This window comes from Notothenia coriiceps, unplaced genomic scaffold, assembly GCF_000735185.1.
Source record: "Notothenia coriiceps isolate Sejong01 unplaced genomic scaffold, NC01 NC01_scaffold00005027, whole genome shotgun sequence".
In the NCBI taxonomy this organism is placed as follows: Eukaryota; Metazoa; Chordata; class Actinopteri; order Perciformes; family Nototheniidae; genus Notothenia; species Notothenia coriiceps.
The window spans coordinates 96,062-113,581 of NW_011337728.1; the positions used below are offsets into that span (position 1 = coordinate 96,062).

At 40.9% G+C, this 17,520-nt stretch overlaps 1 protein-coding gene across 2 annotated transcripts; it reads left to right on the forward strand.

Moving 5' to 3' along the window:
• Positions 1-2,654: 2,654 nt before the first annotated feature.
• agfg2 (ArfGAP with FG repeats 2) lies at positions 2,655-12,270 on the forward strand. 2 transcript variants are annotated; one of them, XM_010768039.1, is made up of 12 exons: positions 2,655-3,160; positions 4,040-4,133; positions 4,906-5,021; positions 6,234-6,378; positions 6,735-6,855; positions 6,963-7,067; positions 7,959-7,991; positions 9,269-9,508; positions 10,649-10,721; positions 10,817-10,860; positions 11,042-11,128; positions 12,104-12,270. In XM_010768039.1, the coding sequence occupies exons 1-12, from the start codon at positions 2,994-2,996 to the stop codon at positions 12,253-12,255; spliced, it is 1,377 nt and encodes a 458-aa protein (XP_010766341.1). In that variant the 5' UTR covers positions 2,655-2,993; the 3' UTR covers positions 12,256-12,270. The 2 variants fall into 2 exon arrangements, with proteins under 2 accessions (XP_010766341.1, XP_010766342.1); XM_010768040.1 differs by lacking the exon at positions 7,959-7,991 and having other exon boundaries at positions 2,657-3,160.
• The last annotated feature ends 5,250 nt before the right edge of the window (positions 12,271-17,520 follow it).

A 17,520-nucleotide genomic window follows, 5' to 3' on the forward strand; every position in this document is an offset into this window, starting at 1 on the left:
TCAAAAATATGATACAGTAACATAATAATTCAATACTAAGCAGATAAATATAACTGTATACATAAAAGTCAGAGGTAAGGCTTAAAATAGTCAAAATGTGGTATAATACGTTAAAAAAAAACATGAGAATCTAAGTTAAAAAAAAGTATATTTCCAAATACTAATTGAAAAAAATTGAAATGATTTATACAAGTAATTAAATTAATACAATATGGGACAGTAAGTACAAATGTGTATTATTATGTACTAATTCAGAAATAAACAATGAGATTTTCAGAAAAAATAAACAAAGTCAACTCAAAATGACGAGATATTGAAAAAGTGTTTTATTCATTTTATGGCAGACAGAGGCTTCCATCATCTCACAAAAAGCCAAACAACCGTGCACTTACAACGTGTTGGGCAACATTACACAAGCAATCTGCATTTTGCCATCATCACCACAGCCACATACACCATGCAGCCTGTGGTTCAATGCTGAACAGGGAAGTGTACTTACAGAGGATGAACAGCATTGTTTGTATGTTCTGCTTAGTTTTGTGTTGAAATGCAAATATATTATTTAAATGATCTGTTTCCATCCACCTCATGTTGTATGTGGCTCCCCCTGCTGATCATCCACTGCCACTGCAATTCACGTAAAAACACTGTGACTGATTTCTTCCTTTACTTTGCTTCATGTTGCAAAGGATCTTATCTGGTTTTCTCTGTGAGGCTATCTTTAAAAAAAATCACATTTCCTTGATGCATTCACTCACCACTGAACTGATGGGACTGTCTCTGCCTGTGTGATTTTAAATATAACCCCATAGACGTCACATAAAGGGCGTAGTTAGATATGTTGCTTAGTTGCTTCATCAAAATAAATAGTCCGGAGATGTTCTCTCACGACAAAGACATTTGTAAAAACCTGTATTTAAAATGATGGCATTACCCCTTGGAAATACAGCCAAGAAGAACAGGTTTAAAAAGAAACTGATACCAGACACAAACTGTTCAAACATGTAGCCTACAAAACACATGTTTACTTTGTACAAACTTTAGATATTATCAATTATTCACCAATACTTATTTACTTTGTCTCCGCTTTCCCAAGCTGTTCTTGTCTCCCATAAAATAATCTGTCCCCTTGCCAGAGCGCGCTGGAGTGTCAGGAGCGCTGCGCCAAAAATACGGGGGCGTGTTGTGCGTAAATGGCGCACAGAGAAAGCGCAGCAGAGTGAGGCACTCAGGACAAATAGTCGGATCTTAAAGAGTAATACAACGATTCTTAGACGATGTAAAACTTGGCTGATCGACAGGTTCTTGTTTTTCTCTGACAGGAGATTCCCGACGCGCCTGTCCAAGTGTCAACCCACACACAATTTCAGGTATTACAGATTTTTCAAAATAAAAGTCTGGCTGGCATAGGGACTAAAGACGTTAATTAGCTGGTAAATCATTTGGGTACAAAGCATCTATATATCTGTTGTTTTTAAGATGAATGCATTTTTGTTTATTTACCCTGGTTTATATAAATGTCATAAACTTAACTTATTCTAGGTTGTCAACAAAAAATATAAATAGGCTAAATATGGAGAAAATACAAGACATGACCTATGGCACATTTATTCCCAATATTGACTTGGGAAACTCAGTCAGGGCTTTCTTACCATCCACATTTATGACTGGGCAGTTAAAGCACAGCTGCACAGATTTAAAACAATATAATATCAAGTAGGATTAACCCACTCACTAGGGCAAAGGTTATTGTTGGGTATGAACAATGTAAACACACCGTATATCAACTGAATTATTAAAATATTAGAGGTACATTTTGGGAATGCTTTGGTGACTCAGGGGTTAAGGCTCTGGCCATAAACCGCAGACCACTGTCCTCAGTTCGCGTCCGGTCAAAGATCTGTGTTGCATGTTATTCCCTATCTCCCCCCCCCCATCGTTTCCTGTCATCTCCTAACTGTCAGATACTGGGCATGTATAATTTTACTGACCAAAAATAGCTTTTTTATTAAATTACCTCAAAGTGTATGCTACATAGAAAATATGAGGCCTTCAGGTCTTGGTACAATATTGCATCAAACAGCATGATAGTCATAAACAGGCCACTTGTTTTTGAATGAAAATCTGTAATGCTGAGATAGATGAGAGTTTAGTCTACATGTTTAAGCCAAAAATGAATGCTATACAAACATGACAACTGCAAATGGCTGTTGACATTTGCTGTTGAAGTGATACAATCAAAGCAGTGTGTCAGTGAACCAATCAATGAGACAACCAATCAGTCAATCAAACTTTATTTGTAAGGCATCCTTTATACAGGATAGTGCAGTTCAATGTGCTTCACAGATACAAGATGTAATAACATCATTAGTAGTTAAACAGTGTGATCTCAATTTGATTAAATTATAAGGAACAAGAATACAAAAGGAAGCCTATATGCAAATAATGTGCTTTAACACTTTTGAATCAACACATTGATGAATAGGCAGGTTTTATAGCTTAAAAATGCTGATGTACTTTGACCTTGCGGTAAGTTGTTTTTACCCGTAAACTCTGAAATTTTTCATGTGTATTCATGTCAAAGTAATCAGTAAAGAAAGCTGAATAAACACAGATATACTGGAAAATACTCTGACCTACTAACATTGTGATGAGATAACCAGTGTTAAATTGGAACACACTTTTTAAAGAAACAGGCAACCTGAAAGTAAAATTGAGAGTTGCCTAACAGCAAAGCGTCACCTGTGTTTCTACTTTTATTTTGAAGGAAATCCGCGGTACTTCCGGTGTATGTGCAGCTAATTGAATCTATCTTGACGTGCCTCTCCTCAGTGTAGCCTTGCGTTTGGTTGTAGCCGCATAAAGCCTCTATGCGGGCTGTGAAGTGCTCCATGTAGTAAAAAAAAAAAAAAACATAGGGGGATTCAGGTGGAGGACAGCGGAGGGTTACCGGCTCTACACCGAACCTGTCAGCCGGGCACCGGAGGGATACCATGTCGAACCGAAAGCACCGGGACAATCAGGAGATATGCGCCCGCAAGGTCCGAGAGCTGGCCCAGTCTGGAGTAAACAAACACTGCTTCGAGTGCAACCAGCCCGGGGTGACTTACACCGACATCACGGTGGGCAGCTTCGTCTGCACGTCGTGCTCCGGAATGCTGTGAGTAAAAAAAAAAAAACCTCCGCCGCGCCTCCTTCATTTACTGCTGCTGATTTAAAAAGTGACAGGCCGGAGAATGCACCACCACAACCACCACCCAGATTAACATGTTTTTGTATTTATTAGGGGGAGTGTGGTGCAAAAGCCGGGAGTGTGAGCAGATATTAATTTACGCAGTGTCTCCCTCCTCTCCCTTTCTCTCTCTCTCTCTCTCTCTCTCTCTCTCTCTCTCTCTCTCTCTCTCTCTCTCTCTCTCTCTCTCTCTCATGCGTGTCTTCCAACAGCTTCATAAACGACAAGACGGCTAGTTTGGTCATTTTCGCAGCTCCTGAGTTACCGTTTAATTTGCGTCATGGTGCAGGTTTGACACTAACCCCCTCCTTCTACTCTTCTCTCCAGTGTGGGTGTGTGTTATATGTGTGTTATATGTGTGTGTGTGTGTGTGTGTGTGTGTGTGTGTGTTGTGTGTGTGTGTGTGTGTGTGTGTGTGTGTGTGTGTGTGTGTGTGTGTGTGTGTGTGTGTGTGTGTGTGTGTGTGTTGTCACATTCTGTTCCGCATGTTACTCCCTCACACACTGGAAGACCATGGTTTCAGCACTTTCATTACGCAATATCCCACATGCACACAGCAGTTGTCCCACTTTGTGTCCCCAGCATGGAGATAATAAGAGGTTCTGGTTAGTAAACACATGGGTTTCTGTCACAAGGCACCTTATTTCACACTGATTCTGCCCTCTAAAGTTCACGGTATGAGAAATGCTTCCTCTCCCACCTGCTCTGCCCCCTTATCCTGTCTTCAGAGGCAAGGTATCACTACACATTTTTAATTTTGCCTCCTTTTTTTTGTTTACTCCAAATTCCTCTCTCCATCTCTCCCAGGAGAGGCCTCAACCCTCCCCATCGAGTCAAGTCTATCTCCATGACAACCTTCTCCCAACAGGAAGTGGAATTCCTTCAAAATCATGGCAACGAGGTGAGTGACGTTCACAAATATGCATTTATGTATTTTGTATTGTCTTGTGGACACTTGTAAGGTTACCTGAGGTCAATAAACGAGTACCAAAGCTTGTTGGTCTGTGTTTTCATCTTCAGGTGTTACTGTAAAGTCCCTTTCTGGTTCTGATCTGGAATATGAAACCTCCCTCATGGCTACCAGATGAACCAGTCTTTGTTGTCTGGCACTTTTTCTTGAGAAGAATACTTCTGCCAAGACACAAAAGGACCAGCCCTCTCTGGTCCCACCCAAACCAAGATCTATTTCCAGATCTTAATATGACTTTGTTGAGGTTTTTTTCTATTGTTTTCTGTTCGCTACCTCCCTTTTTTTATGTCAATCTTTATTAAAAGCCTCTCCACACAGCACCCATTTTAAGGAATCACTGGTGTGGGCAGCACAACAGCTGAGCTTATTTCACACAAATAAACGGTGGAGTGTTTCAGGCCATCAAAATAAATGCTGGCCACTTTTATGAGCTTGCCTTTGGCTAGGATTTGTGTATGGGTGAGTCAAGCATAATGGGGAGGAGAGGCAGAGGTGTGTACCGTCACCACATCGTCCTCTGAAGAGTGATCCGGCCAATCATGAGTCACAGGCTGTTATATATTGTGTGGCACTCTTGAACCAAAAACGAATCACTGATGAGATGTTCTGTTTGTGAGAGATTACCCTGACCCTTTTTTGGGTGCTGGATGACCTGCAAAATTGTCGCAAATTGTAATTGTTCTCTGGCGATATGTGTGTTTAGGTTGGGAGGAGGACATGGCTCTGCGTGTTTGACCCAAAGACGGACAGCTGCCCAGACATGAAGGACTCTCAGAAGTTCAAAGAGTTCCTTCAGGACAAATTTGAGAAGAAAAAGTGGTGAGAACTTTGGTTTGGTATGCTTAACTGATAGCATAAGCTAATGTGATTACAAGCCTAGAGGTGAATTGGACTGCCATTATCTGATGATTCTTTTTTATTTATTCAAATATGTGATGTTTTAAATGTCAGAAAATAGGGGGAAAATCAATAGCCTCCACAATGGTATCTTCAGAAATACAATTTTTCCTGAAATGTTTTCAAAACCCTTCTCTTGGATGAATTGTCATGACATTTTCAAAAGACATTGATGGTCCCTAGAGAATTATTCCTTATGGCTTTGGTCATATTCCTAGTGTCCTCCTTTGCTAGGTTGACACTAGGTTGACATTTTTAGTTTTTATTGAAATATCTCAACAACGATAATATGTCAGCGATGGTTGACATCATACCTGCTAAATATGACTATGTTATGAGCATGCTTACATTAGCATTTAGCTCAATTAGCTCTGTAGCACGTAAGTCCATCATTGAGTAAACACATTTTCGTCCAAAACTTCAGATAACGACCAAATACCTGCAAAACAAATGACATTTCCATCAGCCTCAGCTGTATTTGACTGTTTAGTGCTATTTCAGAAATGCTAGCATGCTATCTTGCTAAAACCAAATGGTAAACATACCCGCTTAATGTCAGCATTTTCATGATTACAAATTAATGTAAAGCGTTTTTTAGCTGCATTGTATGTAGGAACATGACTTTTTAAGGTTATAATTGTTATAGTTAGTAGCTCATAGCACACTGAGTTTCAGTACAGCTTCACAAAGCAAGGCTGTAGCTTCGTGAGTCTTGATGCAGCATTTTTGCTTGTTTAGGTTCAATTAATCATTGTCAGAGTTCTTAATTCAGATGCATTACCTGTTAATGGACTTTCAATTGTTTCAGTTTCTAAAAGTGAAAGGGCACAACAGAGAAAATATGTTCCAAACAACATCTAATCTAACGTTTGTTCCAAATGTAGACATTCACTGTTTCAAATAGAGACGCCTACTTAGAAAAATTAGCTCAAGAACAAAAGCTGCTTTATTTGCTTGGAGTAAGAGGACAGTCATTGTTTTGGGTTTACTTCCGAGCCCTAAATAAATGTTCTCTTGTCATGTTGTTCGATAGGTGTGTAACTCACTTAATGTCAAGCCTTGATTGTGCTTTTTACGAGGCCAGGCACTGGCACAGACTCATTTCAACGGTACTAAATAACCTGTCTCTTTCAGGCATTTTTCCAAAAGTAAGAACCGGAGAGATGTCGAGGGTCCTTGGAGCCCGGGGGTCCAGGCAGTGCCCCCTTCCCACGGTCCCTTAGCGAGCCAGGCCCCCTCACATAACCTGCCCCCAAACGCCAGGTCCACAAGGCCACTGGTGAGAGAGCCTAATGTTTCATGATTGTAATGGATTGAACAAAACAAGAAAGGGAGAGGAAGCGGATTTAAGATTGAAAGTGGGTGGGTATAGTTGAAGAAGAGGAAGTGAAAGTATTTCAAAGAGGGTTAAAAAAAGAAGTATTAGAATAGAAGGTGAGGAAACCACCTGAATTCAACTACAGCAAAAACACTGATGGGTTGGACAGCGAGAGGGCCAGGTAGCCTCGACATCAAAGCGGCTGCTTATGAATTATTGAGAAATCATGAAAGAGACTCATACTTCTGCCTTTGTGTTGTTCTCCCTACCTCCCATCTGCCTCCTCTTTCTTTGTCCTGCTGTCTCTCGTCCTCCAGTCTCAGTCCCAGCTGCCGTTATGGGATCGAGCTCCTGCGATCTCGCCTGCCGACATGCGGACGGACGCGTTCACCGCTCGGCCGTCGCGCTCCCAGAGCTTCAGAGACCCCTCTCTCAAAGGTTGGAGGACGATCTCAGTCAGAGGAGTTGATATTTCGGGACTGGATGCGATCAAACCCTTTACTTATTTGCCCTTTTCTTTGTCTGATATCTCTCCCATAATATAGATCCCACCCTGTGCGGGATAGAAAGACAGCGGCCGGGGTCCCTGTCGTCAGCGCTTGGAGCTCAGAGCCACGTTCCCTCTTTCCCCGCCCTCCCGCGGCCCTCAGGTGTGTCCCGCCATGTTTTCTATTCCTCCTTGGTTTCAATCAAGTTGGAAAACATTTATCACACACAATGAGTTTACCAAATTCCACATAAATCAAAAGATATTGTGCAATATATACAAAGAAAAAGGACAAAATAATAGAGAGGGGGTTATTTGGTTGTAGTTCACAAAGAGTATATTCATTCGCTGGTTGTGTAACATATTCAGAGAACTAAAGTGCTCAAACTTTTCGAGAATTTTGTTTCCCTTTTAAACAAAAATCAAAGCGTATTTGAATTATGCCTTAAGGAAGAACCGGGGGTTGGGACTGAGAGCCATAGGCAGGCGAAAGAAGTCAGAAAGTATTTAGAGATAGACAAACACATAAAAGTTTGAAAAATATAAGCAGCTTTCATAAATTCCTGGAAAGAAATTTGACAATATGTTGCATCTAGATGTGATAAAATGAAAAGCGATTCCTCCAGTTGAATTGATACTAAATATATATAATATACTTTATTCTATTCTAAAGGCCTCTAGCTGTTAAATCTGCAAGTGCACAGTGTCATCGGGTTGTCAGGGACACGCAGATATTCTCGCTGATTCTCACTGACAACATGTCCACTCATCACTGTGCTGTAAGTGTCACTTTGGGAAGAGCAGAGAAAAAGAGCCTTAGCTTGCGGGCATCATTTTCATCCTGACTGTGTTTAACCATCTCATGGGTCTGTGGGTTTATGTCATCATCTAGCCCACTCGGTTGCTCTTCAGCTCAACGGGCTACTCAGCTGGCCTTACATAACAGCAGGGAAACCGTTTCACACATCGCAGTGAAAATCTCTCTCCTCCGTTAACTTGTTTTTCTGTCTTCTGTCTGTCTCATCACACTGTCCTCTCCTCCCCGACCTCTTAGCCAGTAGCTCTTTCAAAAACCACTTCACTTTAGGTAAGACGCAGCACAAACCGACGTATTTGAGTGTGTGCTGAATGGCTGAGATCGATAAGCTCTTCCTTGCTGTATCATTCATAATGAATAAATGGGCAGTATATGGGTCATGCTGGAAGGCCATGCCTCCCATGCGTTTGAATTAGCTTCATGCTAGTAGCAATTTAAGAGAAAACGCAGCACTTTAACCATTAAAGTGGTTGATATTTTCCTTCATCAATCAGTTTTCCCTCCTCAAAGCCAGATTTGAAGCCTGGGAGGGTCACACACACACACACTGTTCCCTTAGGGGAAAACGTTTAAAGTAATGCTATTTTTAGCCGCTACCACCCCCATAAGAAGAGGGCAGCAGATTTTTCACTCCATGTTGGCGTTGAAACACTTGCAGACTATGTAGGACACAGCTGTAATCCCACGATACACATCCCAGACAAGTATTCCAGGAAGCTCAGGTATGCTAGCAGAGATAGGCGCTATCTGGAGCCTTATGAACGCATCCCAAAAACACGCAGCTTGACTTTAGTATGCTTCATATCTTCAGATAATCTGAATCAAGTCTGGTTTCTGTCACCAACTCCTCCACTATCAGAGGGAGCTGGATTTACACAAACATTTTTTATATAATCTCTCGACCCCCATGCTAACATTTTTGGCTGATACTACTAGCATGCTTTGTGGCTAATGTTTGTGGAAAGCTTGCTACCTACAAAGACTTACATTTCCTGCCTTTGTAACTGTCTAGTAACTGTATATTTGTGGTTGGCGCTTTGAAAACAGCCCAAGAACATGCTGACTAGCTGCTGTGCTTTTTAGAATCTTTGGATAATGCTTAACCTTACATGCTAATCCTGTCTTTGACTATAGCATGGCAATGTTGAACTAGCATGAAAACGACTACTCTGTTTCTTTTTGTCATATTGATAACTTGATATATAACAATATCCTTTCATACAATCATTTTAATAGCGATGAGGATTTAGCGCAATGAAAAAACTTTAATTTAAGTATTTTGAAAAAATGATCTACCCTCAAGTAACACTTTGTTTTGTAGCTTTCAATCGTATCAAATTCTCTTCCTTATCAGTTGCCTAGTTGTCATTCAATTGTATGTTCAAATGTGTCCTTGTAGACTGAAAACATTTGACACGTATTTCTATACTTTTCCCCTCAGCCCTCTGCTTGCTTAGACCTATACCTGCTTATCTGTATAATTATCTGTCTATAACCTCTCGTCCTGTGTCTTTGCACTGAAGCCCAGTCTTGTTTCTCGCTCTCAGGTCGTACAGTATCGGCCTCAGGGACCACTGGGCCATTCAGGGCCTTCCCCAAATCTCTCAGCGTGGACTTTGGAGGTCTGAACCATCCGCAGCAGCACTCTCTGCCCCACTCTATGTCCCAGCAGCAGCCTGGAAACGCGGGCCATGCAACAACGCAAGCCGGCAACTCCAACCCCTCGGACAGATACGCTGCGGTGTCGCATCTGGACAGCGTCTCATGTGAGCCACCAACAGTTGCAGGTAGGAAATATTTTAGGTAGTTAGTAGATACTTTAAATGTTCTTCTCGTGTTATAGCTGTGGGTTGAACAGGCATTACCCTGTATATTTATACTCCAGTACACTGTCAGCTAAAGTGTATTTCACACCTATATTTGCTAAAAGAATGTAAGATTTAGGATATCAAGTACAATTTTCCTACTGTCGGACAAATAAAAGGATTTCTGCTTTTGATGAAAACACAAATTTAGCTAATAAAATATTACACTTTTTAAAGGTTTAACCATTGGTTCCGAACCTTGTGAATAAAAGCCGTAGCAAGTTGGGCCCTAGGCCAAAATTAGAGAACATTTCCACAAAAAAAAGAATAAAAATGTGTGTGGCAGAAGTCTTTTTTTTCTTCTTTCCTTAGGAAGTTTTCTTTGTTGTGTAAGAAGTTTTTTCATTTGTAATACTTCAGTCATACATGCTTTAATTTTCATGGAGGTATTGGACTTGGAATTAAGTGTTTTTTACATTTTTGTACTAGACAAGTTTTCCTTCTACCACAAGGTTATAGATAGATAGAGAGGCTGAGTTGCGTGTGTGTGTGTGTGTGTGTGTGTGTGTGTGTGTGTGTGTGTGTGTGTGTGTGTGTGTGTGTGTGTGTGATGCAGATTGCCACGGCCAGCTCAGCTCTGTTGCATAACATCCTTACTCCAAATACCAAGGCTTCTAGCAGCTGCATTCTGTTTATTGTGTTTACTCAGGATTGAGCACAGTCGCATGTAAAGGACCTTGTTGATACGATTAAGAATCAGCCCTATTTTTCTAATAACCTAGGTGGGCGATTTTATTTGTATTTGAAGTGCTCAGGATTTATGTGAGAAGCCCTTGAGCTTCATACAAGAATTTTTGTTCCTTTCCACCTTCATCACAGCCTCCCCCCCTGCCTGGCAGAGAAAAGCAAGTTATTGATTTTCTGCCCCAGCTCACTTTGATTCATATGGAGACACACAGAGAGGACATTTTATTCAGGGGGATTTGTTGCGCTTTTGTTCATCTGGTGACTTACACGCTTAAGATCAACTCTTTTGCACACATTAAGATCAAAGCAGCTCTTGATCTCTTGAATTAGCGCTCTGAGGTCATATTGTGTTCTGTTTGAAATGCTTGTACGCAGCTCCACCTGCTGGCCCTCCGCAGTACAACGCCCTCTTCGGCAACAGGCTGTCATCCAGCTCCACTCCTGCAAGGTACGGAGAACAAAACGTGTCAAATCAGCTTCTGTTCAACATAAACTCCCTGCGTGTGAAGCCCTTTTCTAATGTGTGTTTCTACTTTTCCCCAGTTCCCCCGGTGTCGAAACAGTCTCCGGCTCCCAAACGTTTGCAAGTAGGTACCCAGCATGCACTGCCTATGTGTTGACGATCTGCTCATTCATCTCTAACTCTGTCCAACACCCCTAATTAAGATGCATCTGAGCAGTGTTGGTTTGAATAGACAGGAATGCACCCTGTATACCCCCACAGTGTGAATTATCTCCCCCGTCTCTTCTCCCCCCTCTCTGTCTCAGATTTCCCCAACCCATTCAGCTCTAGCTCGGCCTCCCAGCAGCCCGTTGCTCTCTCCCCCAGTAACCCCTTCAGCAGCTCATCAGGAGGTGAGGCTCATATTCAGGGTCTGGACATGTCGCTCTGAGGAGGGGAGCTCACTGCAAGTGGTTTTTTGATTGGAATGAATTTATACGTTCATTCAAAAAATGTATATGCAGATTTTTTTTTATTAAGGAAAGGTTTTTTTTTTTCTGAGATTAGCCTTTGCAATACTCAAGCCCTTTTTTTTTTAAGATAACAATTATTCTATCTAAAATAGTTTTAAAACATTTTTTATTTACTGTTAGGTAGTTAATGGAAAAGTATGTATTTCTTTAAGAGTTTAAATGATCAAAATATTTGCTCAGCTGATGAGTCAATATTTGGATACTAGATTTTTGAATACACTTGCTAAGTATAGCAAATATTTGCTCAGGTGCCAGCTTTCAAATGTGGTTCATATCTTTTTTAATTAAATATCTGGGGCAAACCAATTGTTGATACGCTGGCAAAAACACGTTCAATTTGAGTTTAGCAGTGCTGAGTTTATTAGCAGTTGTTCATTTTAGCACATAGTTATAACTGATTGATATCACACACTTTATTCCTCATTTCTGAACAAACAACTGGAGGTTTGACAATTTGATATGTACCAATAAATCATTAATTCAATAATTTTTTTATTTCAGCGTTCAGTTTGTATTTGACCACTCATATAGCTTATTACTATTTCTGTTTCCTCTAGGGTTCCATGTTAAATACAGAAATGATTATAAAAAATACTTCCCTGATCTCACTGTGTGTGTGTGTGTGTGTGTGTGTGTGTGTGTGTGTGTGTGTGTGTGTGTGTGTGTGTGNGGGTGTGGAGGTTCCATCAACACAAAGGCACCGACGACTTGAAACCGTGTATGAGCTGCACATACCAGAGGAGGGTTATTACAGTCAGGAATCCTGACACCGTTCAGCGTGTGTGTGTGTGTGTGTGCGTGCGTGCGTGCGTGCGTGCGTGCGTGCGTGCGTGCGTGCGTGCTTCTTCCCTGCAGGTGACTCCGGTGAGTTTGTCACCTCGCCCACCCCCGTCTTTCCTCCGTCCGCCTCCTACCCGGCACTCAACACCCAGAATGCATTTCACCATGAGTCAGCCAGCAACCAGGAATCCAATGGTAACAAATCTTCTAGATTTTATTTGTCATAGTCCAAGGTGGTGTCTTTACATAGAAAATAGGACATTGATTTAAAGGTCCCATGTCATATCCATTTCTACTGATCATAATTCCATTGTTGAGGTCTACTAGAATAGATTTACATTGTTCAATGTTCCAAACTCACATTGGTGTCTCATACAGCATCTCTGTAAAGTATGTGTATTCACTCTCTGTCCTAAACGGCTTGTTGGAGCTCCTGCCCCCCCCCCTCCCTCCCTGTGAGCCCAGTGTGCTCTGATGTGTGTTTATGTGTTACAATGGCGTTTGTTAGCAACCAGAAAATGACACCAGTAATGACAAACAGGCGAGAATGCTGCGTGGGGTCTGGGTGCCGTGTTGGCGGGACGTTGCGGGGCTCGCTGCTCCGCCCTTTAAGGCTCGAGGAGCCGACAGTGTGAGCTGGATTCATAGGCTGGATTACTGGTGTCCTGGTTGCTGCGTGGGGTCTGCGAGACAGCGAGACATGGCGAAACTCAGCCTGAATTCAGCCTGAGCATACACACGTGAGTGTGTGGCGAACTGTGAGTGGAGATCCACGCAGCTGCGGCTGAGAAAAGATAAGGCTGAGTGAGTGTGTGTGAGGAGCTCCACGGATTGGTCCATTTGGTCGTCGTTACGTCACTTGGTAACAGGAAGAAAAAGAGAAATCTCCAACGAGGCGTTCTGGGGCAGCATAGACAGGTCTTTTCTGTGCTAGAGTTTTACTCCCTACAGGGTGTACTTTGAGGGTTTGTGACTCTGTTCACATGCATAAAAAGCTACATAACACACAAGGGGACGGGTAATAACCAAAAAAGCATGACATGGGACCTTTAACAGCGCCTTTCGTAGTTACAGATGTGTATATTAATTACAGTTATAGTGAGTTATAGTACATATAGTGGACTTCACTCACCAGGACCATGTAACAATCAGCCTATATATTTAAGGTAGACTATTAAACATGCTTTCTATAGGTTATACACACTACATGTTTGTCAAAAACGATTGCAAAGGATCATACTGTAGATCACCAAATATACAACTTTCAGGGGGACATAAGTATGTGCGCAAAATGAAATGGCAGTCCGTCCAATAGTTGATGAGATATTTCAATATGGAACAAAGTGGATCTGTAGAGCCACAAATAGCGTCCAGTAAAATGTGGTCTTTGCTGCTCCCGGGGTGTTCACCTAGACATGGCTCGGGTATTAATGTCGGCGAGGGTCTTTGTGTTCACTTAGAAGACGCGGATGATATGTTGACATTCGTTTCCGATATATGTCGTTACGGAATGTAAGTTTGTTATCTTTCGAATATAATCTTTCTTATTAATTTATTGAATATATATCTTATTTGGCATCGTTATCTATTGATTATTGTTGGTTGGAGCGGGGTATAGTTGATTTTTCCTCTGAGGATTAAGCAAAGCAAAACTGTTAGTGTAAAAGACGCCGTTAACTCCTTTCGAGTAAATATAAACGTTTGTAGTCACTTATGGTATTCTACTCCTACTCTTTATTATTTAATGATCAGTTTGCACATTTGCTTTTTAGTTACTATTTAGATAATATCTGTGTTATAATATCTTATAAACTGTGCTTCTTTTTTTTGTTCTAATAACTACAGACTATTAGCTCAGTTGATGTAGTGTGTTGTCGTTTAAGATATATTTACTATATTTTCGTCCCTGTTGACTTCCATTTGAATTTGTGATTTTACAGTTCTGCATTTATCTATACTCGATTATCCAAGATTGTATTTTTCGTACGTTGTTTGTGTGTATGTCTATCGTTCTCTCTATGTGTTTAATTTACCATACTGTTTCGTTCGTATACCGTGATATTTTTTTTCTTTCGGACCCGCCTGTCATTAACACGTAGTGTTGTTCTAACTCCTGCTGAGGTTAAGTGTATGTGTACTTAACTCTAATTGTGAAAAATTGAACTGCTATACACCTGTGTATCGTGCGTGGAACGATGATATAGGAATATCATTTTATATTTAAATCTTAATTTGGTATACCCTTTTCTATCCTTCTGTTGTTGTGTGCTGTTTCATCATATCTTTTCTCTTACTTGTGTTTTCATACTGATTTTTTCTCGCGCTACTTCTTACATCTTTCTATATATGTGTGAGATGTTGGTTTCTGCTGTGGGCGGGTGAATTCTTTTGCATCTATTTTCTTTCGTTATTGTCTTTCTTCCAATAATGTCATGTCTCTTATTATTTTTCTCATATCGCTTTTTTCATCTTACACTACTACTATTCACACTACACTACACGACATTCACACACACCACACAATCCCAACACACACAACACATCTTATCCATCACATTACACACACCACTACACACTACACACTACAAATTTCGATAAAAGCGTGACGTCCAAATCCGCGTACTGGGATGGAGGGAATAGAATGCTTTGAGAAGGATACGTTCGGACCTAGTATCTACATCCGTTATTCTCAATTAATATAATATATTATTGTTTATTTCTCTTTTTCGCTCTTTTGTACTCGTCTTATTCTGTCGTGTATCTTGTGTTCTTTCTTCGACTGTTTTTCTCGACCTTTATGTCGTCTTTGCTCTCTCTCGCGTATTACTTTGTTGTCTATTTTTTTTTTCATTCCCACTTAATATTTCTTCTCTTTTTTGTTTTATATTTTTCTGTTCTTCCTCTTTTCTTTTATTCGTCTACTTTTATAGTGTTGTTTTCTTAGTTATTTTATAGTTTCTGTCGCTTTCTGTTTATGCAACTACTTAATTAACTCCTGTCTTGTTACTTACATTATGAGGGTATATCTCTTCTCGACTAGTATTTTTTTTTTCTTTCGCTCGCGTCGGGATTTTTTTTTTTTTTTTTTTTTTTTTTTTTTTTCTTTTTTTTAATTTTTTTTTTTGCCGGGACTTAGACATGTAGACTGAAATGTGTGTTCGTGAATATCTAATCTTAACGAACGGAACTCTGTGGATTTGGGAAAAACTCCACCCCACTTTTTTCCAACGTCTCAATGCAAAGAGTGTTAAGGGATCCGGGCTTGTACAGATAAGTGAGATTGCAGAGCGCCCTTAGCTGTTTGATGAACCCTTCTCCACCACTTCTGTGTTCGTTTGGTGCCTCGGTCAAAGCACGAATCTCCGTGTCCCCCTCCGCGTCGCAACTGGGTTAGAGGTTTGAGCGTTCCGTTGTGACGTGAATACGTTGAAAGACCTTCTCCGAGGAACCTTAATTTCAGCTTAATTCCAATATGTGAAGCTGAGAGTAAGTAGTTTTTTTTTTTTGACGACTTAATGGATAAAAGTCTCTTATATGACCTGTGTAAAGACGTGTGTGTCTAAAATTTTCACAGCGAAAACGTACTAAGGAATTCCTCTCTGAGTAATAATGTGGTAATAAAAACTACTTAGTAGATTATCTGTCACATATTATTAAGCTGAAAATTAAGTCCTCTCGAGAAGGTCTCAACGTAGTGTCACCTTTGGTCACAACGGATGACGTCTAAACTTAACCACAGTTGGCGACGCGGAGGGGACAGACGGTATTGTGGTTGACGGATGGCACACAAGCACACGAGAAGGTGGGTGAGAAGGTTCATTAAAAGTCAAGGGCGCTCTGCAATCTCTACTTATCTTCTACAGATGCCCGGATCCTTAGACACTCTTTATGAGACGGTGTGAAAAAATGTGGGGGGAGGTTTTTCCCAATCCCCGAGAGGTTTCACGTTCGTTAGATTAGATATTTCACGAACAACACATTTCCAGTCTACATGTCTAAGCCCGACGTCGAGTCGTCTACTTGTCGGAAGTCCCTTGTAAGTGCCCGACGAGTTTCGTGTTGCTCGAAAGCGACGAAACTTTACGGTCTAGACCACACTGCGGGACGTTGATGAGAGAGGAAGAAAAACAGCGGATTCACGCAAACCAGGGGACTTTTAGTGGTGGAACTGTACTGTTTCGCGACGCCGACGTTTAGGCGACAATTTAACGGAGGCAAAGCTGCCGCAAAGACACAATACACGACTAAGCGAGTCAAAAGCATGAGAATTACTCATGTTTTTTGATCCGGTGTGTACTAGGTCCGACGTAATTCCTTTCTAAATGAGCAGTTCTCCCGTCCCAATTTAGCGACGATTACTATCTCTTTATCGAAATTTGTGTGAGTGTTTGTCAATTGTGTGTGTGTGATGACTCGTTGTGATTATATATGTGTGTTTGTGTTGTGCGTGTGTCTATCTGGTCTGTGTGCGCGCGCGACTTCCACGTCACTAAGGACTGAATTATTGTGGAGACATATACGTGTAGTATGTGCTCATGACGTTCTCGTAGTATGGAGACACTCTAAACTATGGACGGGTGGGGTGGCGGAGCAGATGTTTGTGCCAGTGAGTTGATGACAGCTCACTAACAGGAGGTGAACAGGTTACCCCTTGATTTCTCTTAAGTGTTGGAACGTCTATTCTCTTTCCCGTGGCTCGGTTCTCTACGAGGTGACACACAGGTGTATAAAAGGTGGGAGTTAAACATTATGGACGGATAGTCGAGCTTTTTCGACTTCTAGTTCAGTACCCTACTTCTAACCTTAGAAACTCAGAGAGGTGTCGTTCGTGCAAGGAGACAACACGCTTTCGTGTATTTATGCATGGCGGGGTCCGACGGTACTATCACGGTATACGACGATAACATATTGTACTACAGTATTCATGAACAATACGACGAGAACGTACTAGTATCATAAAACAAAACCGAACGATACGAACAGTTTACATTGCGTGAAGAATTTTTATCGAGTTTCGTGACAATGCGAACTTGTAAAATCAAATCACAATTCCGGTAATGGTAAGGTAACAGGGACGGTTTATTTGCTAATTTAATTTAATAATTTAAGGTCAACGACCACTACATCCCTAATATAAACTGAGCAGTATAGGTCTGTAAAGGTTTATTTAGGTCTTGCAAACATCTCAGGTTTAAGTTTGACATAACGTTTTATTATGTACTACAAACGGGTAAAATGTGCAAAATAAGATCATTTTTTATAACCGACGCGGTAGATATACCCATCAAGTGACTCAAGGTTTTTTACTGAACGAGAGGTTAAACGCCGGGCCTTTTTACATTTGTTTTGTTGCTTTCTCAGGGTAAAAAGTACATAAGTTCACGCTATGGAAATATTTGATAGTACTGTCTGTAGTTTTCGAACTAAAATTTTTGGAGGTATCTTCGAAGTTACATTCCCGTACGTCATGTCTGGACATACTGACATGTCCA

Coding starts and splice junctions, on each gene's coding strand:
- agfg2 (XM_010768039.1), top strand. CDS start 2,994: ATGTCGAACCGAAAGCACCGGGACAATCAGGAGATATGCGCCCGCAAG. Junction 6,856..6,962: donor CAGAGACCCCTCTCTCAAAG/GTTGGAGGACGA, acceptor CCCATAATATAG/ATCCCACCCTGTGCGGGATA. Junction 10,861..11,041: donor CGGCTCCCAAACGTTTGCAA/GTAGGTACCCAG, acceptor TCTCTGTCTCAG/ATTTCCCCAACCCATTCAGC.